Source organism: Manacus candei, unplaced genomic scaffold (genome assembly GCF_025592945.1).
Source record: "Manacus candei isolate 608988 ecotype Guabito, Panama unplaced genomic scaffold, ASM2559294v1 h1tg000075l, whole genome shotgun sequence".
In the NCBI taxonomy this organism is placed as follows: Eukaryota; Metazoa; Chordata; class Aves; order Passeriformes; family Pipridae; genus Manacus; species Manacus candei.
In genome coordinates, this window is record NW_026138123.1 from 480735 (window position 1) to 505851 (window position 25117).

The following is a 25117-nucleotide window of genomic DNA, read 5'->3' on the forward strand; positions in this document are numbered from 1 at the left end:
AGATTTTTTCTAGCAACAAAAAAAAAAGTAAAGAAGTAACACTGAAGCAGAAAGGAGACGACTTTTATCTCTGCAGTTTGAGCCCTGCAGTATTTCCTGCTCTTCAGCTAACCAGTTTTTCACTGTGCCTGAGCACAGGAAGCTGCTGTTTACTCCCTGTTCACACAAGGAAATTCTCTGCCAGTAAAAACTTGGGTCACCGTGTGCTTTATACTGATGTTTTCTTTCCGGCTTTTTGCACTCTGAGTACTAAAAGCAATCACTGGCATTTATTTAGTCCCTTTTCTCTTTGACAAGTTTTCTAAGTGAACTTAGAGTAGTGAAAAACATAAATATTGAAATGATATACAAAATTTTGTAAAATCATTTCTACTCCCCACTTTGGAAAAAAATCACTAAGAGGTAAGAAGAGAAGTGTTAGCCAACTAAACTAGCTGAACAAGCAAACTGTTTGCAGGGATATTTGATGGGGAAGCAAAACAACAAACCAATTACAATAACCTTTTTCCATTTACTAAATTCAACCACCAGTTTATCTAGAATTATAGCAGGATCCTTATAATGAATTCTGACTTCGTCTACTCGTGCAAAAATACAGCCATTAATACATTTCAAAGCCCTAAAATCTGTGTAATTTCATTGCAAAATGCAGTGCAAAGTTGTCTTCTTAGAAATTCAGGCTAGGGTCACAGCACTGCAGGTTTTTTGTTTTTTTTTGTTTTTTTTTTTTTTTTTTAGTTTTGGTTTATTTTGTGGGTTTTTTAACTAGTATTGGCATGATCTCTTTATACAAGTTATAGTTGGTAAAAATATGTATACTGCTACTGAATATGTTTTTTCTCCAATACTCAGATGAACCTTGTTTTTCTAGGACTCGCATTGAAACAGTGCAAACTATTAATCCAAAACATTTTTATTAGCATCTTAAATGCAATAAAATTGCTTTTGCCAAATTAGTATGCAACAGAACCTCTTTCTGAAGAGAAAAATGCTTCTCTCTTTTTTGTAACTTTTGCAGAGGTATACTGCATGTCAACATTTTGTACTTCACAATGTCTGTTATGTAGGTAATTTTTACCCAGCTAAAGCTTCAGATCACAAGTTCACAACTTGAGGACACTCCCTTGCTAAATCAGATTCACTCCATCTGAAGTGTTGTTCAGCATCCCAACAATGTTTCTACAGAGACAACAGAGCAGTACAGGAAGCAGTAACAACTCAAACTACTATGTTTGGATAGAGTGCAACCATGATTTGTGTACTACAGAGGCACAACCGCAAACATCTAGAGTTTTATGTGAACCTAGCATTTCTTACTGCTGCCTGCTCAGCACTGTACACTAGGCTCTCTGCAGCATTCTCCAACTGTCTTCTTTGAGCAGGCATAATCTGTAGTCAGAGATTAGGCATGTACCTCTACAGTTTTCTCTTACACGCGAGACTGCAAAACCAGGACTTCCTTAAACCTTTCACAGTGGCAAAGAATGAAAGGGAAAACTTCTGATTGACATTGCTTTTTTTTTTTCTTTATTTTCATCCACTTTGCTTCCCAGAGAAAGAAATAACACAATTATTATCTGAGAGCTTTGTCAGCAGAGGACTCAGTGCCACAGAACATGTCACTAGAACACACACCTCACAGAATTCGTGTGCTGTCTCCTTCCTTATCACACCAGCAGAATGGGAATGTCCCACAGCACGGCTGCAGCCACGGCTTCCACACCATGTTGTACACAGAGAGCTGCTCTGGGACTGGAGTCAGTGTCCTGCGATGCTCTTCGATGGCTCTTCCAATCGTCCTTATGACAGTGTCAAAGAGGGGCTCAGTGTCAGCCGAGAGAGGTTTGGCTTCAGAAGGGTCTCGTGAGAGATCAAACAGCAATGGAGGGTCATGGTGGGTCACGCCTTCCCCAAAACATGGGCAATTTTTTTTTCCATAACAAGCTCCAGCTCCAGGTGGATGAAAGACTGGAGTCACAAAATGAGCCTTCCAGATAGCTCCACCTGGCAGGAAAGAAATCTTATGGCACAACTACAAGATCATAGAAAAAACCGGAAAGTTCCCTGAAGCAATAGGAATAGAGCTATTTACTAAGGAGACCTCTTCTCACACACCCTGGCACCCTCAATACCACAAATCAGATTATCTGTGTAGCTACTGACTTTGAAGGTGGAAAACTCTATAAATATGAAAAAAACCACATTGAATTTCCGGTGTGGGAGTTCCAGTGCCTGTATTCTCATCCCACTTTAAGGCACTCCCTTTGTTACTTACAAAAACTTCATTGCTTTAAGACATCTCTGGCTAGCTAGTCAGTGATATGTCATGCATAACCATTTCAAGAATCTCAGTACTGAAAAACAACAGTCACACAAGAAACTTGTCAATTAGCAAGAGGAAAATAATCATGTTTTGCGGTTACCATGGAACAAACATTTATACTTACTGTCCTTTTGGTGCCACCGCACTGCATGCAAGTAGGACCCACAATAGTGAAATAGAAACTCATGATCTGACTTTTGAGCTCTTCCTTGCAGTAAAGGCAGCAAGTTTTGTCCATCAATCACCCTAATGTAATGGAGAGAAGCACAGTCAGGCAGGGGCAAACCTGACAGTGAACTGCATACTTAGGACTGCTTTTGCATTGGCTGTGCTAGTGCTTGAGGGAGCATACAGAATAATTTGGTCATAGATTTAGAGCAGCCAGCAGACTGCCAAACCAATATTTACATACCTAGATTTTTTAGCTTTTTTTTTCAGTTTATTTATTTTATTTCTTGTAATGTCTGGCTCAACTGATTTCATTTAGCAGAACATAAACAATATTTAGAGCTCGGTCTTGCAGAAAGAAGTAATTTATTCCTTAAATCAATAGTGATCACATAACTGTTAACATTTTGTGACTTTCAAGGGAACTTAAAGAAATCTGTTGAGCAAGATGGGTTTAACAAACTTAGGAGGTACTTGTAAGTGTCTGTAAATCAAGTCAATTGGTGCCAACACAACCTCAGCCACCAAATCTTTCCTGAATGAGGCTGAACCTGTGTTTGAAACCGGTACCAGGTCTTTGGAAGGAACAACTGCTCTGGCCACATGCATGCCTATGTGTGTATATCTGTGAGAGTTTACTCACTTGTTTAAAATCTCAGGCTAGGCTTTAGGCAAAGGAGCATTTGTGGGATCTCCAAGGATGATAAGAAACAGTCAATTTTTAGTCATTAGCTCTCCAGTGGTAAACACCTCCATACCTGTCGTGTGGCAGTATTCCTCCAGCCAGATGAACTACTGTGGGATAAATATCCATAAGACTTGTAGGTTCATCTATAACTGTGCCTGCAGGTAGTACTCCTGGCCACCTAAATATTCCTGGCACACGGATCCCTCCTTCCCAGCCTCCCATGCCTTTTCCGCCTGCAGTAAAATGAATCAACACATGGAACTCAGAGGCAAACACAAATCTCTTCATTGGCTTGTTTCATATGAGTGCACAGACGGAGATGCAGGAATACATTGCTTATCCAACAGATCCAACTCTTTGCTTTCTTTGGACTTCACATACTTCGTATTTCACATAGTTCACAGAAGAAAGGGCTGAGCAAGAGGTAAAGAGTGAGATCCTCTTAGACCAGAAAGACCATTTGGAATTTATGTCAATCACTGATTTTGGGTGGAATATAAAAAGATACAAAGAATAAATTGTTGCAACCAGTCCTGACACAACGTGCCCTTACTCAATTCGGTTATATTTCAAGCTAAAAATGCAACTCATTCCAGCTTTGCTGGCTTCATCCAAGCAGATTCCTTGTTTCCGATTTTAACCTTCATACAAAGTTACAGTGATTTTCCTACCTTTATAAATACCATTCCAGCCACCTAGCTGGGCAGACCCATTCTGAGCCTCCAAGTGTCCTCCATGATCAGAGGCAAAGTATGTGAATGTATGATTTTTCAAACCTTCTTCATCAAGCAAATCCAGAATTTTTCCTTAAATTTAAGAAGACAGACAGCAAGGTTTCTATCAACAAATTGGAAAGAACAAGACACACTTAAAATGTTTCAATAATAATCTTTCACAGTGCCCCATAAGAAGTTTTTGATAGCTTACATTTCTGTAAGTATTTTGGCCTTATAAGTTTTTCTGCTTTAAAATACACAGCTGTATGTGTCTGAAACATATCCTTCATGAAGAATACTTACCCACCATCCAGTCCATTTCTTCTACATTGTCTCCATATAAACCATGACAGCTCTTCCCAAGAAATTTTGCCGTGGTAAAGAGGGGGGTGTGAACATGTAAAAAGGAAACAAAGAGTAGGAATGGTCCTTGCCTGTTTCTTAAGAACAAAAAAAAAAAAATATTTTTTGTGTGTGTTTGGAATATTTTGAAAGATTTCATATCTATGCACAGACACAGACACTGGGTATAGACTATACTCACATCTAGCACATCCTCACTGATCACAGATGAGTTCTCTTTTTACATGAAATGTGGGCAAGAAAGATCCTTTTCAGACTGATCATTTTCAATTTCCAGTGTGTACCCAGGCATAGAATTTGCACAGTGCTTAAATAAATCAGATGCTTAACTCTGTTGACTTTTTAATTAAATACAACTGGATACAGTCTCATGTTTACTTTAATACTCGTGTGGCTTTTTTAAGATGGCCACCTATAATTTTCATTATGTTTGTTTTCGCAAAGTAGAAGAGTAGTTACTTTCCCTGTACTTTAAGACATTTGGTGCAAAAAATATAGAAAGCTGTGCAGGAAAAACTTGAATCTAGAAACTGAACAACCTTACTTGGCTTCCTTTTCAATCCATAAAAATAGACTTCAAGTGTTTTGATATTTTAACATGTAATAATTTCATGCATCAGACACATTTTATCTCAGTATTTTGTAAGGTTTATGAAAAAGAACACAAATGAGGCTTGTAGAATGAAGTGTAGAAATAAGCAGTTCTCATGATACAGTTATAGTTACTAGTGAGAAAAACTCTATTCCTAAAGTGCCCAGCACATCCCAGCTCCTTTACAGAAAAGTACAGACCTTTTGATAAATGATATTGCCTCCTTCAGCATGAGGAAAGCAGTCCTCTCTAACCTCATTGGCTGCTCAGTGACATCGTGGTTCCTCATCAGGATACAGTTCCAATACTGCACAAAGCCATAACTGGAATACCAAGAAATGAAGAAAAGGCTGCCCACCAAAGTAACACAGGCAATTGTCTTCCAGCGGATGGAAATCAAACCAGTCAGTTTTCCAGCAGTAAGAGTGAGCACAGCAAGGGTAATTATCTGACTGTAAAGCCAAAGCTTAGCTTGAAGGGTTGCATCCAGGTCTGGAGGTCTATTTTTTTGACAGTTGTTTCGAAGTGTTAAAGGCATTCCATAAAAGTAGTCAAACCCATGATTGAGAGGATGGTGACAGTGATCATTGAAGGATTCACAGTTTACACCTTGATGCCACTTTCCTGAAGGTTTTAAAGCATGAAAGAAATTAGAACATTGCGGTGAACAACTCAAAAGGAGCTCAAGGTAACAGTGTCAGCCTCTCTTTGGGAATTAGGCGAGTCACTCAGTTTTTCCACAAAATGTCCGTGCATTCTCCTCATGCACAAGGATGCTGAGTGAAACCAGTGCCTGATCAGGTGAACATGATACTGTAACGGGTGACCCCCAAGTGGTCAGGCAATAAACAGATAAATTTGTGAGATTCTCAACTACTGGGGTGACAAGGGTCACATAAGGATAGGATTTCATTATCTTTCAGTGAGGACCAAAGAATTAATGTACTCTAACTTGGTGATGGCTTTATTATGCTCCCTTCCAAACTTTCAATTCATAGATTAACATATAGAAGATATAACCGAAAGATCCAGTAAACTTTTGGGCAATGTTGACAAACATTTTGATCACCAGACTCAGGAAGAGAATGTCTCAAGCATGTCCGTACTCCACACGAAAAGAGAAAAAGCTGTAAACCAATGTCTTACTCTATCCCCGCCCAAAACATAAAAAGAAGCTGTTGTCTGCTTTGAAAGTGTGCTGAATCAAAAGACCCTTGGTTTGCCGAGTTATGTGATTGCCAACTGATTACAGAGACAGCCAAAAAGCTTGTGGTTCAATGCCGCCACATCTATTTCTAGCACTTGGAAATGATGATGCATTTGGCACAGCTGGCCCTAAATCACCCGATTTTAAAGGACACAGTGCTTACCCTATCTACCCATTTATGTGAAGGGATCCATCATGGAGTGCCTGTCACAATAAAATGTGACAGGAAAAAAAGTGAATGAAAGGGAAAAGAAATTTTGCCAGTTGATTTTAGAGATATTTGGCAAAAGAACAACGAATCTTGAAACTGTTGTGTCTGATCAAAGTCACAGATAGGAAGGTGTTGTGGGACAGTGTTTCCCTGACACCTTTGCAGTTTGGCTTCATCTGAGGAAACAGCCACCGTATCATGTCTCTGGGACTCAACAGCCTCATCTGTGAGGTGCTTGTGCTTTGTGATCTGCTCTGTGGTACAAACTTTGCTCCTTTCTCTCCCTTTCTCTTTTGTTTCTCTGCCTCTTGCCTCCTAAAGGCAGACAAAATACTTAAAGACATTATTTTGTTTGGAGCAGTCTCTATGTTAATAAAACTCTCACAAGTAAAATAAATGTTCACCATTATAATTATGAGACAGTTTTTCATTCTTCCTGTTTTGGGTAGCTTGTACAGGCATTACCATCGTGTTAAAACTGCAGTATTTTTAGTCTTCTTTCAAAACATGGGGATTTTCACCCCCTCAACCTTTTGGAGAGGATTTGTATCTGTGACTAACAGACCATTCCATGATAAAACAATCCCTAAATTCCCTTCATATAACTAGTTCATTCTTCAAGGTCATGGTAAAACATTTTCCCTTACCTATCAGTCCAGTGGTGTAGCCTTGTTGCTGCAGCAGCCTGGCAAATGTTGTCTCATTAGCAGGAAGCCCTCCTGACCCAGCGTTCCACTGCAGCGCTCGGTACCTGTTGCTGGATGCCATCCCTGATGGAAATTGCTGTGGTCAGTCCTGTGAGCCTTTTTATCCCTGCTGACAGAGCCTGGGCTGCTCCTGCCAATCTTTGCATCAGGAGCTCAACCTCAAGCCAGCAGAGTTCCTCATGAGATATAAAGCAAAGCATGTCTGGTAGGCAGTCACATCCCATTATCAATAGTGTGCCTTAGGCACTTCAGGTACTCAGGAGTTGTATTGCAACACAAATATTGCTTGACACCAGTTTTGACATCAAATTGATAATAAATCAATGGTGATTGTATATAGTAAATTTTATTTTCTGACTTTCTGAGTATCTGTGAATAACAGTCTAAACTAGGAGATAACAGTTGCATTTCCCTAACTCAGAGGGATGCTGTATCATGCTAGGCAGGAGACAGTTCACCAAACATACACACTTGAGTTTGCACTTAGTTCTAAAAAGTAGGTATCTAATTTTCCTATATACCACCTAGTGAGAGATGAATATCTATAAAGTTCTCCATAAGGCACCTTAGAAAGGTGGGGAGTGAATCCAATCTCCATTTTCACTGGAGCTTTTTGACTTTGTGCAACATGTTGGCAATGAACTTGCCTATTTCTCTTGAGAACCCCGTTTTAAACCCTTACTTATAACCATAACCATCAAGAGGGATTCTGGCAGATTGCACCCCAGGCTGTGTTGCAGTAAGGAAGTGACAGGTATTACTGCTGTTGGATTTCTCCATACCTATTTATTTTCATTATTTAAATCTTCTACATCCTATAAAGTAAGGCTAAAGCTCTGTCAGCTGGAAAGAGACTTTGGGCATCTAACAGTGCATTTTCTGTCTCAGGTTGAGAAAATGGCCTCAGTTCTCCTATTCCAGTACTTATTGGCTATTGTAGCTTCTCAGCACCAGGCAAAGAAATTTGTAATTCAAAATGGGCCAAACCTGATCTAATGGGGTATCTGCCAGTGAGGAAAGCTGCTCTGCTCGGAGTGCAAAGCGAAGCTGCAGCAATGTGTTGAGTAAGTTTCACTCCTTCTCTTGCCAAGCGGTCAATGTTTGGGGTCCTAAAAAACAGTTACAAGTTTAAGAGAAGCAAAATAAATTGTCAAGAACCAAAGTTTTTAAACAGCTGCCCCCTCCCCTCCAAAAAGTCTTTAATACTCCAAGACTGGTATAGTAACAAGTTTGATACAGTGGGTGAAGTGGGTTGTAGCCACTGGAGAATCCATTCTTGAAACGCAGTCTTAGAATGCACCTGGCAACACTGCAAAGACATTTAGGCATTGTTGGAACTGTTTAGTTTGAAGATAAAACTAAAATAGTTTTAAAATAGATTATCTAAGAAAGACTGATATTTTTCTATTTCAGTACTTTCAACAGATCGCTTTTGCCAGAGCATTTGGACCCTAAGTTTCACAATTCATTGAGCCAGAGCATCTCCCCAGGGTGTCTGGAGCTCTTTAAACCAGGACTTTCTGTTCCTTGTTTTTAAATCATGCTATTTATATCATAATAGGTTGATATCTTTACGCAGGTACACCTGTATGGGAGCTCAGCTCTTCCGGATGAGTGAACTACAACACCATGAAGAGTGAGAGACCTCACTCCTGGCAGAGAAGCACAACAGAGTCCCACAGGCACATTCCCATATCTCTGTATAACCCCACCAACACCATGTGAGAGAGATGCACTCAGAGCATGCCAACAAAACATCTGAGCTCCACTTGGAGAACACAACACGAGGCTCGTAAGATGTGCCCCTGATGTATGTTCACTCCTGCTTTGCCTCTTTAATTTTTAAGGAATGTAATCACTAGCTTCTAATGCACATAATCATGTAATAACTCATGTGGGTCAGTCCATGTGAGTCTGGCTTGTAGTGTTTTGGAGAAGGCAGCAAACAAGTGTATGAGGGATTCTGGAAAGGCACTGGGTGAATAGTGTAAGGCTTAACTATGCATGGAAAGGAACGAAGAAATTCATGCATGAGAAGAAGAGAAAACAGTAACTGTAGTACAAAAACAAGTGGTTGAGGAGTTAGCACATTTTGAGGTCAAGGGGAAAGGGATTCCCAGAACAAACTTAAAAACAAAATGAAAATATTATACTTCTTTTCTTCACATCACATTGTTTATTTAGGCCCCAATACTATGCACATATATACAAGTACTTAGATACACAATTACTACAGTCTTGGATTAATAGATTAAGAACATTTCTTTCTTTTTTTTTTTTTTTTTTAATAATTAGGCTTAATTCCCCAGGATAGGTATTCTATAGTGTTAAATATATTGTATGAAATATTTTACCTTATGGAATTGTTCCCATAACAACCTATATCTCCAATGCCAAGATCATCAGCCAGAAACAGAAGTATGTTGGGTTTAGAGTCCACAGCTGCACTGAAGCCGAATGTGTTCCAGAATAAACATGAAGTCAATGACATTAGGAGGTACCTCCTGAAACACAAAAAATTACTTTTTATATGCATAATTTGTAAGTGTTGGAGAGTATTGGGAAACTTTATTGACCAGTCACACTTTCAGAGGGAAGCAGAGGAACAGAATTTTACTTCCAGTTTCACTTCTTCCATCTCAACAACTGAAATAACTCTAGTCACTGAGGCCACAGTAGCCTTTCTATAGCACAGGAAACCCTGTCATTCATTTGGCTCAGGAATTTTCATCTTGATTCAGTTGCATAGGTTTCAAAATGTATCAAAAACTTCTAGGAGCTGAGAACAGTTAGTGTTTCCAAGTTTCACAAATTCTATGAAAATTCAGGTTATGTTCCACAGTCACTCTGGCATTTTTTTGAATGTCTTGTCTCCAGTGAGTAAAGCAGTTTTAATTTTAATTTGGAAGGGAAGTGGAAAAACGTAAACAATACTTCCCTTTCAAATCAAGAACACCTGAACTTGAAGCCATCTCCTCTTCTGCCATTGTAAGATGCCAACCAGGCCCCATACCATCATCAACTATAATAAATATCTGGTGCAAAAAACCTAGGATTTACATTTTTACACATACATACCAGAATTTTCATATAAATATGCCTAGAATGTGTTTCTCCAATTAAATATGGCTCATCAATAGCCTTAAAACCTAATCCTGGTTTGATATTTTCAGTTATCATTGCAATATGTACTAACTTTGCAAGACATGGGGCAGCAGCAAACCTCTAGAAAAGACAGACAGCTCCTGCAAATCCTTTCAGGATTTGCCATATTGATGGAAAGATCTTCTACACAAAAATATGTTTTTGAATGAATCGGTAACCATCTCCTCTGACAGGCAAACACAACACATCGGAGTATCTATAAACATGACTGTCATCACCCAATTGTAAATAATTAACCAGTGGCTATGGGAATTTTATTATCCAATAGCACAATTCCAGTTCTTTGGGGTTTTTTTGTGCATTCTACTACTAAATTACAACAGTGATGTACAGAATTGTGGTGAAAGATTGCATGAGATGCACTGTGGGCTATTTACATCTCTACAAGGAATATTCATTTTAAGGAAAGGAGACTTTTCTGTTTGCCAGTGTTGTATCTCTTAAGAGTTTCAGGGCATAACACTGGCATAGTGAATCCTAACACTGGCATAGTCAATCCTTTCAGAGTGCCAATACATTCAGTTAAAGCTGCATTGGGAAGGTCTCAAAAAGGACCCTGACAGCCCATTTCAGTCACTCAGGCATTCTTCTTTCCAAGATGAGGACAAGAGTAGTGCTCTCCAGCTCTGCCTGTCCTGTTAAAAAAAAAAGAAATGGGGTAAAAGAAAAAAGCAAATTATGAAATCTGCTTTTACTTATGTCTGCAGTCCAATGCTAGCACTTGGTTTTCTCATGCTTAAGTGCTGGATACTTTCTGATCCCTGTGATAATCCTGCTTATGGATTAATTTGTCAAGGACAAATTTCATCTCAGTTAACATACTGCTTACAGTTCCAAGTCCATATCCTAAGATGTAGCATTATTTTACATTATAAAATAACCATAGTTAGGCCTCAAAGTGATCATCTTTCAGCAATACACTGAGGAAGACTGAAAGTCTATTTAGTTGCTAAACACCAATAAACCTTGAAAGCAATAGGGAAAGAGAATAGAGTACACAACATACATATAGATACATACACATATACATATATAAACCTTTTCAGAATTACCTAGAATACTATTTCTGGAAATAATCATATTAGAGTCATAGCAAGAGGCTTCCACTTGAGATAGATCTCCTTGCTTAAAAACATGAAGATATTAAAAAAACCCCACAAACATTTGTCAGCTAGTATTACTAAGGGACTTTACAACATCTGCTTAATGAATCAGCTAAGTGCAAAGCATTAGGAAAATACAGGCAACTATTATGTAACTTTTGTTTACAAGATGTAATATGCACACCATAACTGAGCTCCCGCAATGATCTTCAGAGGATAAATTAGAAGCTATTGGCACAGGCAATCAGATGTTGAAAAATACCTACTAAACTATAAAACATGGTGCCTTTGTTTGCCTTGGAATTGTTTTCTAAGGTGATACTGCTGTACTCAATGCACACTTAGAGAATGACAGCATTATGAAATGATAGCACCCTTCTATTCAAGAAATCTGCTCCTTCAAGATTTTACAGGGAAGTTGTATCTGTGCAAGAGCCTTGCACCTTAGACAACTTCTGTGAGAGTTTAAAAAAGGGAGGGGGAAACAATGATGACGTGATTTTTAATGGAGTTTAATTTCCTAAACGAGGGTAAAGAAAGGAACAACAAAAACTTGAAGCAAATGAAGTATCAGGAAAAGTGATGCATTTGAGCCCAGGGTTGCTTTGGGGAAAAAAAGGTTATTCAATTCAAACAAAATAATTTTAATTCTTCCAAGTACAAGCAAATACATTAAAGGAGAAGCCAGAAGCTTCTCACCTGAATAGAATGGCAGCAATGGCCATGTAAGGTAGCAGTCCAATCCTGAAAATAATTTAAGCTTATAGAAAGCAACGAATTGAGCACAGTCAGCAGTGTGATATCAGAGGTAAAAAAAAAAAAGTTCAATCAATCCTTCTATCCTTTTACAAGGGAGACCCTATAGCTCTCTACAGCTACCCGAAAGGAGGTTGTAGTGATCAATCAACAAGTGAAAGGATAAGAGGAAAGGACCTCAAGTTGTACCATGGGAGGTTTGGACTGGATATTAGGAAAAATTTCTTCACAGTAAGGGTTGTGAAGCATTGGAGCAGGCTGCTCAGGGAAGTGGTGGACTCACCATCCCTAGAGGTATTTAAAAGATATGTAGATGTGACACTTAAGGACAGTGTTAGGGTAACAGTTAGACTCAATCTTTGAGGTCTTTTCTAACCTAAATGACTATGATTTTACCTCGCAGATATGGGTTCAAACTGTGTACTGAACAAAAGTGTACTATTTAAAAGTGAAGTTCAAGAACTGGAGAAGATGGCAGAGAACCATATAAAAATAATTCAAGAGTGGAAAAATATATTTTATTCTGAGATAACAAAAGCTCAGTCAAAAACAATACAGTAAATGACTAATTAGTGCAGAAATCTGTGCAGAGAAACAAAGGGAGCTACTCTTTCTGCAAGCAAGGCTATTTATTATTCAGTCAGGTTTCCAAGCAGAGTGCAATATAATCATGACTGTGTACCTTAAGTGAAAAAAAGAAAAGTATTCTAAAGAAACATAAGTTATTGGACTCTACAGAGTGGCAGTCAGTCAAAATTTGACAGCTTACACTAAACATGATCAGATCAACAATCTGATATAAACTCCTACTGTAGTATCTTCCTCAGCAGCCACTTTGTGAGACAGCTTTTTTAGAGCTACCTAAAGGAGCTCAATTAAAGCTAATTTTAAGATTCTTACCTTAAGAGTTCAAACAAGCTGAAGAAAACTGCCCTTGCCTTGAAGAAACTGCTTCTCATCAAAACATTCCTTTTTTATTTCAAGTCTGCTTCTTGTTTTAATACTAATAATTCTCCCTACTATATAAATTTTGTTGCATATCACCCAAAATTAATCTTAAAATACTAATTCTGTAGATTGATTAGTTCTTGCACAGACAAAAGGGGCCCTGAATGATACCGAGTTATATTCTCACTGGAAGTCTTCCCAGACGAAGAATCACCAGAGGCAACCATGGATTTCCTAGTCTTATAGACCTGATTATTCTTAAGCCAATTATTGATTGCTGTTACTACTGAATTTCAGCTGAAGTGTTCTCAAATGTCATTATTATTAACTAAAAACATCATTATTTCTTTTACAACCAGAAGTACACAGCATCGGTTATTCAGTCTAATACCTCTACATAAAAGGTCATAGGACTATAATAATTCAGCCTAAACATTCCTGTAAACTAAGAGCAAATCTGTAAAATAAGAGCAAATAAGGTGATGTGATGTTTTCTGCACAAACAGCAGAAACTGGCCAGCACAAATTTGTGTGGACACATTGCCCCTAGTTAAACAATTTTGATTATCTGTAAACCTTATCCGAAACTTAGTCTCTTCGGCAGCTGATACTACACGTGACTGCTCTACCACTTCTTTCTCCAAGTTTGCCAACTATTAATGAAGACTTAATCAACTTGCAATGCAATTCATTCCACTTGCCAGAAATGCCACAAAGTATGAAGCTACCTCAACAGTCACTTGAAGAGATTTAGCAAAAGAAGCTTTTGCTGGGTTTATTAAGTGGCTGAAGTAGGTGGACCTAACTCAAAATAGATTGGTAACAACTCCAAATACTGATATATAACTTTTTTTAGCCAGCTGCCTTGTGCAGACTCTGGTTTTTTTTCAGCTTTGCTTTACAGAAAGCAAACTGCAAACCTGAAACTGCTAGACAACAAGCTCCTTCTTCCCCTGCAGCTTGGCTTCAGGTAGTTCCCCCATCCTTCAAATATTTCACTTATTGAATATATTCCCAGATTAGAGTTAATCCTTCTTGATATCTGACAGTGAAGAAAAAAAAGACAAAACTTACAGAGAATAAAAAAGACATACCCCCACTTCAAAAATTTCTGCTCATGACGAAAATATTTATTGAAGCCAGGCATATCCCATGTTTCACCCTTATCCGCAGAAGACTGGCATTACCACCACTCACTGGGAATCCACCAGAGTTGAAAGGAATTTTTCATTCTTAAAAATGTTAAGAGAGGTCCAGTTCCGACAGAGAAATTTGGAATAAACTCTTGTCAATTGTGCTAAAAGCCTGTAATTGGACACAGTAAAATAATTTGCCTTCTTGTTTTCTTCGTCTAACTTCAGATACTGAAAGAAATTATTTACACCCTGATGCAAAACCAGAACAAAACCCCAAACTTTTAAGCATTTATTTAAATATAACAAAAGTGAATTATAATTATTAAATATATATATATAAATATTTACAGGTGGTATATTGAAGTCTCTTTCTGCTTAGTTGTTGACTAAAAATAAACACTTGCTTTTCACCTTCTATAAAAACTTGCTATTCAACAGCTTCACTTCATTAAACAGTATATTAAAATGTAATTAAAAATGCTAATGTCAGCTTGCATTATGGCTCTGGGGGAAGCACATGCCACATACTATATGCCACATACTGTTCCATCTTGTTGACCTTTTCTCTCTTCCATAGCTTCTAGGTATACAGATGTTCAGGAGAGGAAAGACAACAAGTAGGGAATGAATAAAACAAGAAAACAAAAACTCATGTGAGTGCAGTCACTTGCTTAGAGCTTGCTGCTGGTAAGCTAGAAAAGGCACTAAGGCACATAATTTAAGGGATGGCCTTGCAAGAAAGACAGATGCCAGAATCAGGAGATGATCAGTAGTCTGTCTTTTTTTCCCTTTCCATTCTGCACTCTCCAGGTGCCAGCTGCAGGAGCGCTTACTGGGGGGGTGTAGCTCTTACTGACTTGAATAATATCAATACTTGTTATCTGGTACCATGACTACATCATTATATTACCACTTAGTGTTGTGCATTGTCAGTAAGCAATACTCACATGGCAAGTAACCCAAATTTTTTATTTTATTATGGTCACTATGTTCTGGCTTTGCTGCTGCACAGCAGCATCCTGCCTTCAGAGCAAAGGCAGAAGGGGATGGATGGTCTTGCTCTAGGCTGGAAATTAGCTCATGCATTTTCACATTATGATAAGCATTTACCTGGTCTAAATGCTCTAATTTTGCCTTCTGGCTTTAAACTACTCATCTAGAAACAGCCACCTTTCCTTACAGCCAGGACAAGAGCAAAACACATGGCTGGAAAATCAGAGACAGAAAGAGGGCAGATAAATGAGATCAAAAGAGCAGCAACTATGGGTGCGGCTGCAAGAGGAATTGTGAAGAACATAGCCAAGCAAATGGGGGGCAAATCATGCTTTGTATTCATCCCTGTAAATTCACAGGAGAAAAAAAAAGCGCCTCCAAAAACTGGAGTTTGGCTTGAAACACTAAAAGGGGAAGGAAAGCAGGGCTTGTTAATTATCGTACACTGCTGATTCCCCCATCACACACTCTAAGCCTGCTCACACATTGTTTTTGATGTTTATGACCTGCTGGACCAGCTCCACTGGCAAGTGAGGGCGACAGCTCGGCAGGGGAGGATGGGAGGGAGCAAGAGCAGAGGCAGGACACCACCCCCCAGGGAGTGTGGAGCTCTGAGGGGCAGAGTTCACTGATCCTGTGCAACTTCCCAGTACCTCCTCCTGGAAAATGGGCTGGAATCTGCCTGGGAAAGCGCTGGCCTAGGCAGTCACTCCCATCTCGAGCCCCACTGTCCCAGGCAAAAGTGCTTGGCGGCAAGCTTTGGCAAGTTCACTCCCTGCCCAAAAGATGGGTCAGTTTTGTATAAAGAAAGGAAGAAAAAGTCCTCCCCGAAAGAAAAACAAAGGCGAGGAGTTTTTTTGGGGAAGTGGGATTTTAGTTTTGTGCAACACCGACAACAAAACCCCAAATGACCAAAAACCCAAAGAAACCCCTAATCTTTTACTTACTCCATGCTTACTCTCTGCAGGAGCTTTGTTCTTACTTCCCTCTTCACCTCAGGCTTTCTGATCTTTGCTTCCAAGGAGGGGTTATCAAAAACACAGCTCGTATAGTCATATCGGAGTAATTGGCAGGTGTCGGTCTCCTTTAAAATCTGGGCAAAGGCACTCATTTCATCCCGCCTGCTGCAGGGGCGGGCTTCCCTGCCTTCTCCTGGTAACAAGTGCTGAATAAGGAAGAGCTCTAAAGCAGAAGCTTGAAGTACGCTGCTCCAACTGCCAAGGCAAATAGAAGAGCTTTAGCAGCAACTGAAAGTACATAAATCCCAGGCAGTGAGACCCTTGGCTACATCACGCCGTGTGGAAAACCACCCTCTGGACGGAAGTGGGAGAGCCATGGCTAATGCAGAGGGTGAGCCAACCAGCCCCCTTGAAATCAAAAATCAATCGTTGTGCTGTCATGTTGGTGTGTGCATGCCAGTTCTAGCAGCCTGGTAATTCCCTGGTATGTTATCATAGTTCCACTGTTTATAAGTTCTCTCCTGTGCCAGTACTAATACAGATGTGGTTGCAAAGACTGGCTTGCCATGTGTCTTTACAGTCCCATAGGGGCGCTGAACTCCTTTTTTTACTGGCTATGTGTGCTTATGGTGATTTTAAAAGGGGGTATAAAAGTGTTGTGCTGTAATCCACAGAATAAGGGCTTTATTCAAAGAAAGGTAGAAAACAGGATAGAGGTTCTTGGTGTAGACATATTCTTGTTTGGAGGCCAAAATAAATATTAATACAAAATACCATGGCAAGGAGGAGAAAACAGAGCTTATTAACCAGACCCTGATAATTACAATGGTATTCACAGCATCATTGATGTGTGAGGTGCATGAAACTTAAGGGGAACATTAGGGCCTTAAATGTTTATCTGCATATAGGAGTAGTAACTGCAACATTTTCCTCAAGAATTTCTGCCCAAAGAAGTAATTGGTAGAAGTAACTGAAGCTGAGAGAAGCCTATGAAGTGGGGCAAAGAATGAGACTGCAAGGAAGAAGCCTTCAGCTGAAATTAGGACAAGGGCACTCCTGAGAAGAGGAAGATGCTTGAATGCATTGAGGAGCAGATATTCAAGGAAAGATTCAGAAATACTAAGAGGAAGATTTTTTTTTTCTTGTTTTGAAGGACTTGGAAAGAACTAGGTAAAAATGGTACAATTCAGGAGGCAGAAGAAATTTCCTGAACTCAAGACTCAAGGAAAGAATCCACCCTGCAAAGGCACAGTGAAGAAAGTAGGGATTTGGGTTTGGCCCTTTTACTCCAGAGAAGATCTGATCAGACTATTTCCAACTCTCATATCTGTGAAAATTCACTCTATCCAGCCAGAAAGGCTTTTCCATCTTGTCTGCCTGGCTATCTGCCATAATCAGAAGCAGAATAAAGTGATGTGATGTTTCTAAAGCCCTCCTTGTCCACCAGCATCTTTAGTTTGGCCTCCAGAGAAATACTGAAATATGGTGAAATAGATCAACTTCAATATCTTCTAATTATAGATAATTTTTCTTGATTTCTTAATTTCTTTCTTATAGATTGAACAGGAATTTTTAAAAACGCTATTTTAACTTGTCAATTTTGTGTTAATATTTTAGTTTGTATTTTTTTTATTTAACCAGTATTTAGCTTACATTACATATATCTGTTATTGGTTTTTTTGCCTCCACAGAACTGAAAAGTTTGAGTTTTAATCTCAGATACATTTTCTATTTGCTATTTTTTTTCTCCAGTATTATTTTTCATGTCTTTATATGTTATTTTGGCATTTTTGTGATTTTAATACCTTTAGCTTGTGGTTTACCATAAGGTTGTTTATTGTTAGCCCTATATTTGGCAAGTTGAACAATATAATCCCTCAAAATGACATGTGGTTCCCAACATACAGAAATAACCAAAGCTTTAAATTCAGCCCTCCAAACATGCAAGCGAAATGAGTGGGCCAATTTGCCCAGACCCAGTGCTTGCAGGGTCTGTATTTTCAATTGTAGAAAAAGCCTTCAAGTGCCAAGAAAGAGCACTTTGTGAAGGGAGCTCCTTGTTAGTGGTATTTTTGCTGTCATGTAGAGAGACCCAACTCCAGACCAAGACTCTGTCACACAATGCAGAGACAGAGAATGGGCTGCGCCCCTTGGCATTAAATGTTAAATTTCATTAAAATTTTTTAACATTCAAAAATGTTAATTGGTGTTAAATACTGAAGACTTACAGTTAGTAAGAAGGTTAAATGGTATTTTTTAATCCTTTGTATCAATGTTAGAATATTCTCACTAGTTATGGTTTAATTTCATGGTCTCTCATCATAATTTACAAATCAACAATGAGAAGTTGGTGGCAAAGAATAAGAGATCCAACCTACCAAGGCAAATGAAAGTTTTCCAGCTGGCTGAAATCAAACCAGGAAGTCATCTGAAGACAAAAGTGAGTGTAATGAGGCCAGTGATCTGATTTTAAAGCCAGAGTTTCACATGGAAGGCTCTCACAGTCCTGTCGACTGTTACCTGACAACTATTTACTAAGCTAAAAGGCAATCCATAAAAATAACCAAACCCATCATTTAAAGGGTGATGACATTGGTCACTGTGGATTCACAGCAAGCACCTTGATGGTGGTTTCGTCAAAATATGAATGCTCTTAAATGTTAAGAAACAATATTTAAAATCAAGTTGTCTTCCTTAGAAGCTGCTAGCCATCAGCACTGCTGTTCCTTTGCTTGATAACATTCTAAAAGTTGCAAGGTCTCCTCATCACTCTGCAAAATAGCTCATAGACAAGAAAGAAGTATAAACCAGAATCTTGAAGAGACAGTGTTTCCAAGCAAAATAGAATATCTCTGCTTTTTGTTTTGTTTTGTTTTGTTTTGTTCTGCCAGCTTTAAGAAGGAGAAATGAAAATAAGTAGTGAGAAAAGAATAGCAAAAAATGCCATTCTCCTCTTACCCTATCCTCTAGGAATGGATTATGAGATTTCATGGAGTAAGTGAACATAAGTAACCAGTTCCTTAATTGTAACGGTTCCTTATAGTAATGGTTCCTTAATTGTAGCAATTATTAATGAGAAATAAATAAACTGTCTAATGACAGAAAGTCAACTCCGTAACTGGCTCACATGTTTGAGTTTTGGAAGTATCCCAGTCTTCTGCTGAGACTAGTAACATCCTTTATAAGAAAACCACCAAAAAGCTGTGGAGGCTACTCAAGTGTACAGTAGAAAAACACTGAAACATCAATGAGAAAATAATGCTAACTGAACTCAAATCCTGAAAAGCAGGACAAGGAAGTGTTTGCTTTTTATATTCTACCAGCAATTTATAATAATAATAATGATAATAATTTTTAATTGCTATTTTTAGGTAGGAAAAAAATGCTTAGTTGTAAAATACTGTGTTATGATGTGATGCTTAGTGGAAATTGTGAGGCAACATTGTGTTCATGCCAGTTACATGGTACAGATAGATGAGCTGTGAGGGTTTTTAATTTGTAATCCTGATTTTGACATTTCTAGGTACTGCCATTGATTATTTATATTTTGATTTGCCCCTGAGATGCTATTTAACAGACACTGTCAGTCTTGCTTGAGACAGTGCTCAAGCATAGATATCACAGATACCAACTTGTTTGTTTAGGGATAAAACTGTTAATCTGTGAAGCCTGGCAGATTCTCAGAATGTTGCATCACAGTGTCCATAGAAGAACACTAAACTTGAAATACTGAAATCTGCGTGATTTTAGTTGGTGATTACATGCTGAAATCAAGATGGAGCACTTGACCAATGTGCGTTCAGGTTATTATAGGGGCACCTTATGCATCACCAGTAAGGATAACAAAATTAAGGAAGACCTCAGTCCAGAAATCACTTAGAAATTCAGCACAAAAAAAACAAAACAAAGCTTCTGAGTGTACATTCATAATCATCAAAACATGTTATATCATTACTTGTACAGATCTAATCTTGACCTGCTTCAGTGCATTTGAACTATTCATTCAGTTGTCAGCAGATGCAAGTTAAAACATAGTCTTCAGAGCATTCTGTCTTAATCCCTCCCTGAGAGAGTCCAGCCTATAGCCACCTTTACTAAATACTGTGCCACTCACTGGAACAATTCTTATATAAAGGCTGCATTTAGAGAAACAAATGACCCACTGATCAACACCCCCAAAGGAAACACTCTTAATCTAAATACATTTCTGAGGAAGTATCTGTTTCTATCCTTTATAGGTCAGCAAGTTTACTATCACTTTCCTTATCACACCAGCAGAATGGGAATGTCCCACAGCATGGCTGCAGCCACGGCTTCCACACCACGTTGTACACAGAGAGCTGCTCTGGGACTGGAGTCAGTGTCCTGCGATGCTCTTCGATGGCTCTTCCAATCGTCCTTATGACAGTGTCAAAGAGGGGCTCAGTGTCAGCCGAGAGAGGTTTGGCTTCAGAAGGGTCTCGTGAGAGATCAAACAGCAGTGGAGGGTCATGGTGGGTCACACCTTCCCCAAAACATGGGCAAAATCCTCTATCATAACAAGCCCCAGCTCCGGGAGGACTGAAGATAGGGGTCACATAGTGAGCCTTCCAAATGGCTCCACCTGGCAGGAAAGAAAGAATCACAGAAGGCTTGCAGTGGTACTGGCAGTTATCACAGGGAAGAGTGAATATTTTTCTAGAGTTCATTTCTGTTTGCACTTCAGCTCTACACTTATTAGTTGATATAGTATTTTAATTTCATTTAAAATTAGGTGTCACAGAATTAAACTAATAATGTAAAATGATTTCTGACATTTTGAAATTTCTCCAAAGTTTTCAGCAAGTACGAGCTATCAGTCACTTTGTTTTTTATGAAAACATGAAAAAAAGATTTTGGGATTCCATGGCTTGCTTCTCTTTTAAGGTAGCTGGACTACAGACAAAGGGCTGAGACAAGGACTTCTCTATGAGACAAGGAGGGTACTGACTCCTCAGGCATTGATTTCAGGTGGAGATGTGGGTGAGATGTATCCTGAGCTCCAGTAGCCTGCCTGGCATGCCATGTGCCTTGAAGCCACAAAAACCTCTTTGTCCTGTACAATACAGGCAATGCTAGTAGGTTCTTTAACACCTTACACCTGGAATTACATGGAAAGCTGCAATCCCAGAAAAAAATCTGTTAGGCCAGTGTGGCCTTCTGTAGACTGGACCTAATTTTTTGGAGAGGCTGTATACTCACTGTCTTTCTGGTGCCACCTCACAGCATGTAAATGAATGCCACAGTAGTGGAACAGGAACTCGTGCTCTGAGTGCGCAACCATTCCTCGCAGTAGAGGCATCAGATCCCGGCCATCAATTATCCTAACAGAAAAAACAGAGATCATCAGACTGATCTCTATACAGGACTGCATTCCTTCTGCAAACCTCTTGCTGGAACTGGCAACTTTGAATGAGAAAGAGGTTTGTAGAAGATATTGGGTAGAGGCTCAATTTCAAATGTAGAGAAGAGATGACGAAGCTGTGCTAACATAGATGTGCCTAGAAAAGGAGCAGGACTGAAAAAGAAAACATCAGACTCTTAGAATGTGTTTCCAAACTTTATTTTCCATTATTTTGGGAAAGAAGGAGTAATAAAGATACTTGTGTTTGTACCTGTCCTGAGGCACTGCCCCTCCAGCCAGATGAATTACTGTAGGATAAATATCCATAAGGCTTGTAGGTTCATCAATAACTGTTCCTGGAGGTAACACTCCTGGCCATCTAAATATCCCTGGAACACGAATTCCTCCTTCCCAGCCTCCCATAGCTTTTCCACCTTTCATTTAAAAAGAAAAAAAGGATTTAAAATAAATTTCATTTAAAATAAAGAGAAATTTTAGACAAATGTTACTGTACTATAAGCTAATGTTGATTTCATGAGCCTTCTTTACTCTTTTGTTTTTACTGCCAAGATCCTTCTCCTCAGCATCAATGAAAGTGTGTTCACTAGATCAGCCCCACCCCTGAATGACCTTCTTTTTTTATTTTTTTTACTACCTTCTATTGTTCTACAAACACATTGCACCATCAGCACTCAGTGTGGATAAAATTTTCAGGCATAAAATGATTTCCTAGTCTAGTTCTCATCTTTCTTCTACAATCCTATAACATACCTGTTGTTGTGAAAGCAAGGATTCAGATGTAAGATGAAAGTAGTATTAAGTGAGAAGTTATACAATCTTAACAAAAATTAACTTGTGGTTAGTTGCCTCATGAGGAAATTACAGTTTGAGAATTCATGCTTATAAAGAACACCTGCCCAGGTTAGCAGTTACTTCATTTTTAAATGCCTAATTAAAATGAGACAAATTTGCTTCTCAGTGATAAAATACTGTCACTCCTTAAGCATACAGTCTTATCTACACCTTAGGGGTGTCCAAAATACTTTACTAGTTGATGCTGGGTTGTCACTGTCCCTGACAGCTCTTACCTTTGTATATTCCATTCCAGCCACCCAGCTGCCTTTTGTCTTCTTGTCTTTCCAGCCATCCACCATGATCAGAGGCAAAGTAAACTAGTGTAGTATCTTTCAAACCTTCCTTATCAATAGCATCTAGAACCTGGCCTGTAAACACAAGAATACGTATGTATTAAAAAGAAAAAAATATAGCTTACACTACATAAATTTTAGCCTCTGACTTGTCAACATTCATCAATGTAATTTCTTATCCATGTAGGGCTGCCCATTGTTTAAAAGAAGAGTTTTTTTAAGAATAAGATTTTTAGTTATTATTTCACTAATATTAATATTATTGCTTATTAAAAGCATTGAAAATTTGTGATGTGCTGTAATCCCTTTATTATTTGTATTTTAACAGAGTGCAACAACAACAGTCACAGGCTGTATTTTAGAGGGCAAAAGTGCCACGTACTGTAAAAATATGGAAAGAAAATGTGATTCAAGGCCCCAAAAAGTTAGATTCTGCATCAGTGGTGGTTATCATGAGAAACGTGTAAAAAATGGCATGTACCCTTACTTTATGTTGTCTAGACCGCAGTTAGGATGTGGATTACATTACTGGATGGATATAATATGCATTAATGATAAATTTCCTTTTCATTTAAAAGTAAGTGTTTGACAGGTAGGTTTGAAACCAATTTCTGTATATGTACCTAACTCTTATCCCTTTTGCCAATATGGGTCCTTTTCCTCCATCATGACTGAATGATAAATAACTCCTCCCTCCAAAAAACCAGGCTGAATCTAATTGGGGGGGGCATACCAATTAAAATTTATGAACACTTCTGGATTTATGAATGGGGCTGAAAAATATTTACTATGCTGCTTAATGCTGCAGTCAGAAATAAATAGCCTGCTGGTTTATATCTGGAATTAATTTGCTTATCAGTTTTATCACATTCTGATCACCTACTTAGAAATGACCATAAGAGGCTGAAATTACCCGATCTCTATAAATCAAAGAAAATGAAATAATTCTCAATATTTAATAAGAAGATCAGGAGGGCTCCTTGACAGGAGCTAAGGGGACATGGTTAAAACTGGTAAACACTTGACCAAAAAAAAATGAATGACCAGAAAGACTCATTTTGTCCAAGACTGGAGAAAGTAAAAAGCCAATGCTATAAGCCAACAGTCCTCACACAAATTAACAAATGTTCATAAAAAGCTTAGGACGTTTTCCTACTTGATTTTAATTATCTTCCTTGTCCTTTTCATAACAATTGTGTTTTACTACATATTTAGACCTAGGTATTAGATAGTTGGAGACATTTTTATTTGCTATGGTGACTTACCCACGATCCAGTCCATCTCCTCTACATTGTCTCCATATAAACCATGTCTGCTCCTCTGAAGGAACTTCTCTGTGGTGAGGAGAGGGGTGTGGGAATGTAAAAAGGAAAGAAAGAGGAGGAATGGCTTGTGCTTATTTCTAAGGAACAGAAATCAACATTTTGTTATTAGGGAGGAAGGTTCTCAATGCATACAGAGGTCAGGTGTAATGAAAAATGGTATTATTTATGTACAGATATTTCAACAATCTCTTCAGAGACATCATAGTTTGTAAGATATTATAACCCAGTGATTAGGATTTGTCTGATCAAATAATGTTTGGCCTGTATAAAATGACCCCCTTTTTTCTTCTGAATCATAGATAGAAAACTTCTGGATTGAAGCTCCACTTTCTGCTGTTGCAAACCACAACTGTGCTACTGAAGTGAAGGCAGCAGGTTCATCCCCTGCCAGCTGCTGCCCACATACCAGACTGTATGATAAGGCTACACCACAGCTCTGCTTTTCCTTCTCTGGCCCACACATGCATTTCTGAATTAGCTGCTATTCCTTAAAGCTGCAATGTTGGTCTCATTGATAGATATACATATTTCCCCAATATAGTCCAGAAATATTCAGTCCAACACATGGAAATTTGGAAATGTTATCAGCTTTAGTGAAGCAAGGAATACGGGACATTCTTAAGCAACAGCTAATTTTTTGGTTTAATGATACCACATAAATATTGATATTATTTAAAATTAATAAGCTTAATAATACTTATAATCCTATATGATATTATAAAAATTATAAAACACTCACATGGCAAAGTGCTGTTTAAAAGTTGCAAGATGTTCAAGAAAATTTGTGATCAAAGAAAAACCACTTTACCTTTCAATAAATGAAATGGACTCTCTCAAGATAAGGGATGTAGTTCTGTCTGTCACCATTGGCTGCTCAGTAACTTCATGGTTTCTCATCATAATGCAGTTCCAGTAGCGAACAAACCCATAACTTGAGAACCAGGATACAAAGAAGAGGAGACTAAACCCAACAAGGCAGGTCAGTGTTTTCCAGTGGACTGGAATCAAACCAGTCAGTCTTCCCAGGGCAGCAGTGAGTACAATGAGGCCAATCATTTGAGTAGAAAGCCAGAGTTTCCTTCTAAAAGCTCTGTCCATCTCCGGTGTTTCCGTTGGTTGGCAGTCACTTATTAGCGTAAAAGGCATCCCATAAAAATAGTCAAATCCATGATTTAAAGGGTGATGGCAATGGTCATTGCGGGATTCACAGTTAACACCTTGATGCCACTTCCCTGAAAATGTAGATT

At 38.6% G+C, this 25117-nt stretch overlaps 2 protein-coding genes and 1 long non-coding RNA gene across 8 annotated transcripts in view; 1 reads left to right on the top strand and 2 right to left on the bottom strand.

Annotated features, from left to right (window-relative positions):
- Positions 1–1636: 1636 nt before the first annotated feature.
- Positions 1637–19412, bottom strand: LOC127480716 (arylsulfatase D-like). Of its 4 annotated transcripts, none has more exons than XM_051809117.1 (11): positions 16024–16155; positions 14042–14252; positions 9330–9479; positions 7963–8084; positions 6916–7038; positions 5051–5474; positions 4199–4335; positions 3851–3985; positions 3250–3412; positions 2448–2569; positions 1637–2004 (listed from the first exon to the last, which is right to left on the bottom strand). In XM_051809117.1, the coding sequence occupies exons 2-11, from the start codon at positions 14092–14094 to the stop codon at positions 1637–1639; spliced, it is 1797 nt and encodes a 598-aa protein (XP_051665077.1). In that variant the 5' UTR covers positions 14095–14252; positions 16024–16155. The 4 variants fall into 4 exon arrangements, with proteins under 4 accessions (XP_051665077.1, XP_051665078.1, XP_051665076.1 ...); XM_051809118.1 differs by lacking the exon at positions 14042–14252 and adding an exon at positions 10702–10775 and having other exon boundaries at positions 16024–16078; XM_051809116.1 differs by lacking the exon at positions 14042–14252 and having other exon boundaries at positions 16024–19412.
- On the top strand, positions 16280–24664 carry LOC127480723 (uncharacterized). Its single transcript, XR_007908004.1, has 3 exons — positions 16280–16426; positions 20274–20476; positions 24170–24664. It is a non-coding gene; the product is annotated as an uncharacterized LOC127480723 (long non-coding RNA).
- The window catches only part of LOC127480717 (arylsulfatase D-like), a 30451-nt gene continuing 25288 nt past the window's right edge, over positions 19955–25117 (bottom strand). For all 3 annotated transcript variants that reach the window (XM_051809120.1, XM_051809122.1, XM_051809121.1), the window contains 6 exons: positions 24679–25102; positions 23811–23947; positions 22486–22620; positions 21669–21831; positions 21256–21377; positions 19955–20638 (listed from right to left, as the gene is read on the bottom strand). In XM_051809120.1, the coding sequence (XP_051665080.1) occupies positions 20268–20638; positions 21256–21377; positions 21669–21831; positions 22486–22620; positions 23811–23947; positions 24679–25102 (1352 nt within the window). In that variant the 3' untranslated portion in view covers positions 19955–20267. The remainder of the gene's footprint in view (positions 20639–21255; positions 21378–21668; positions 21832–22485; positions 22621–23810; positions 23948–24678; positions 25103–25117) is intronic.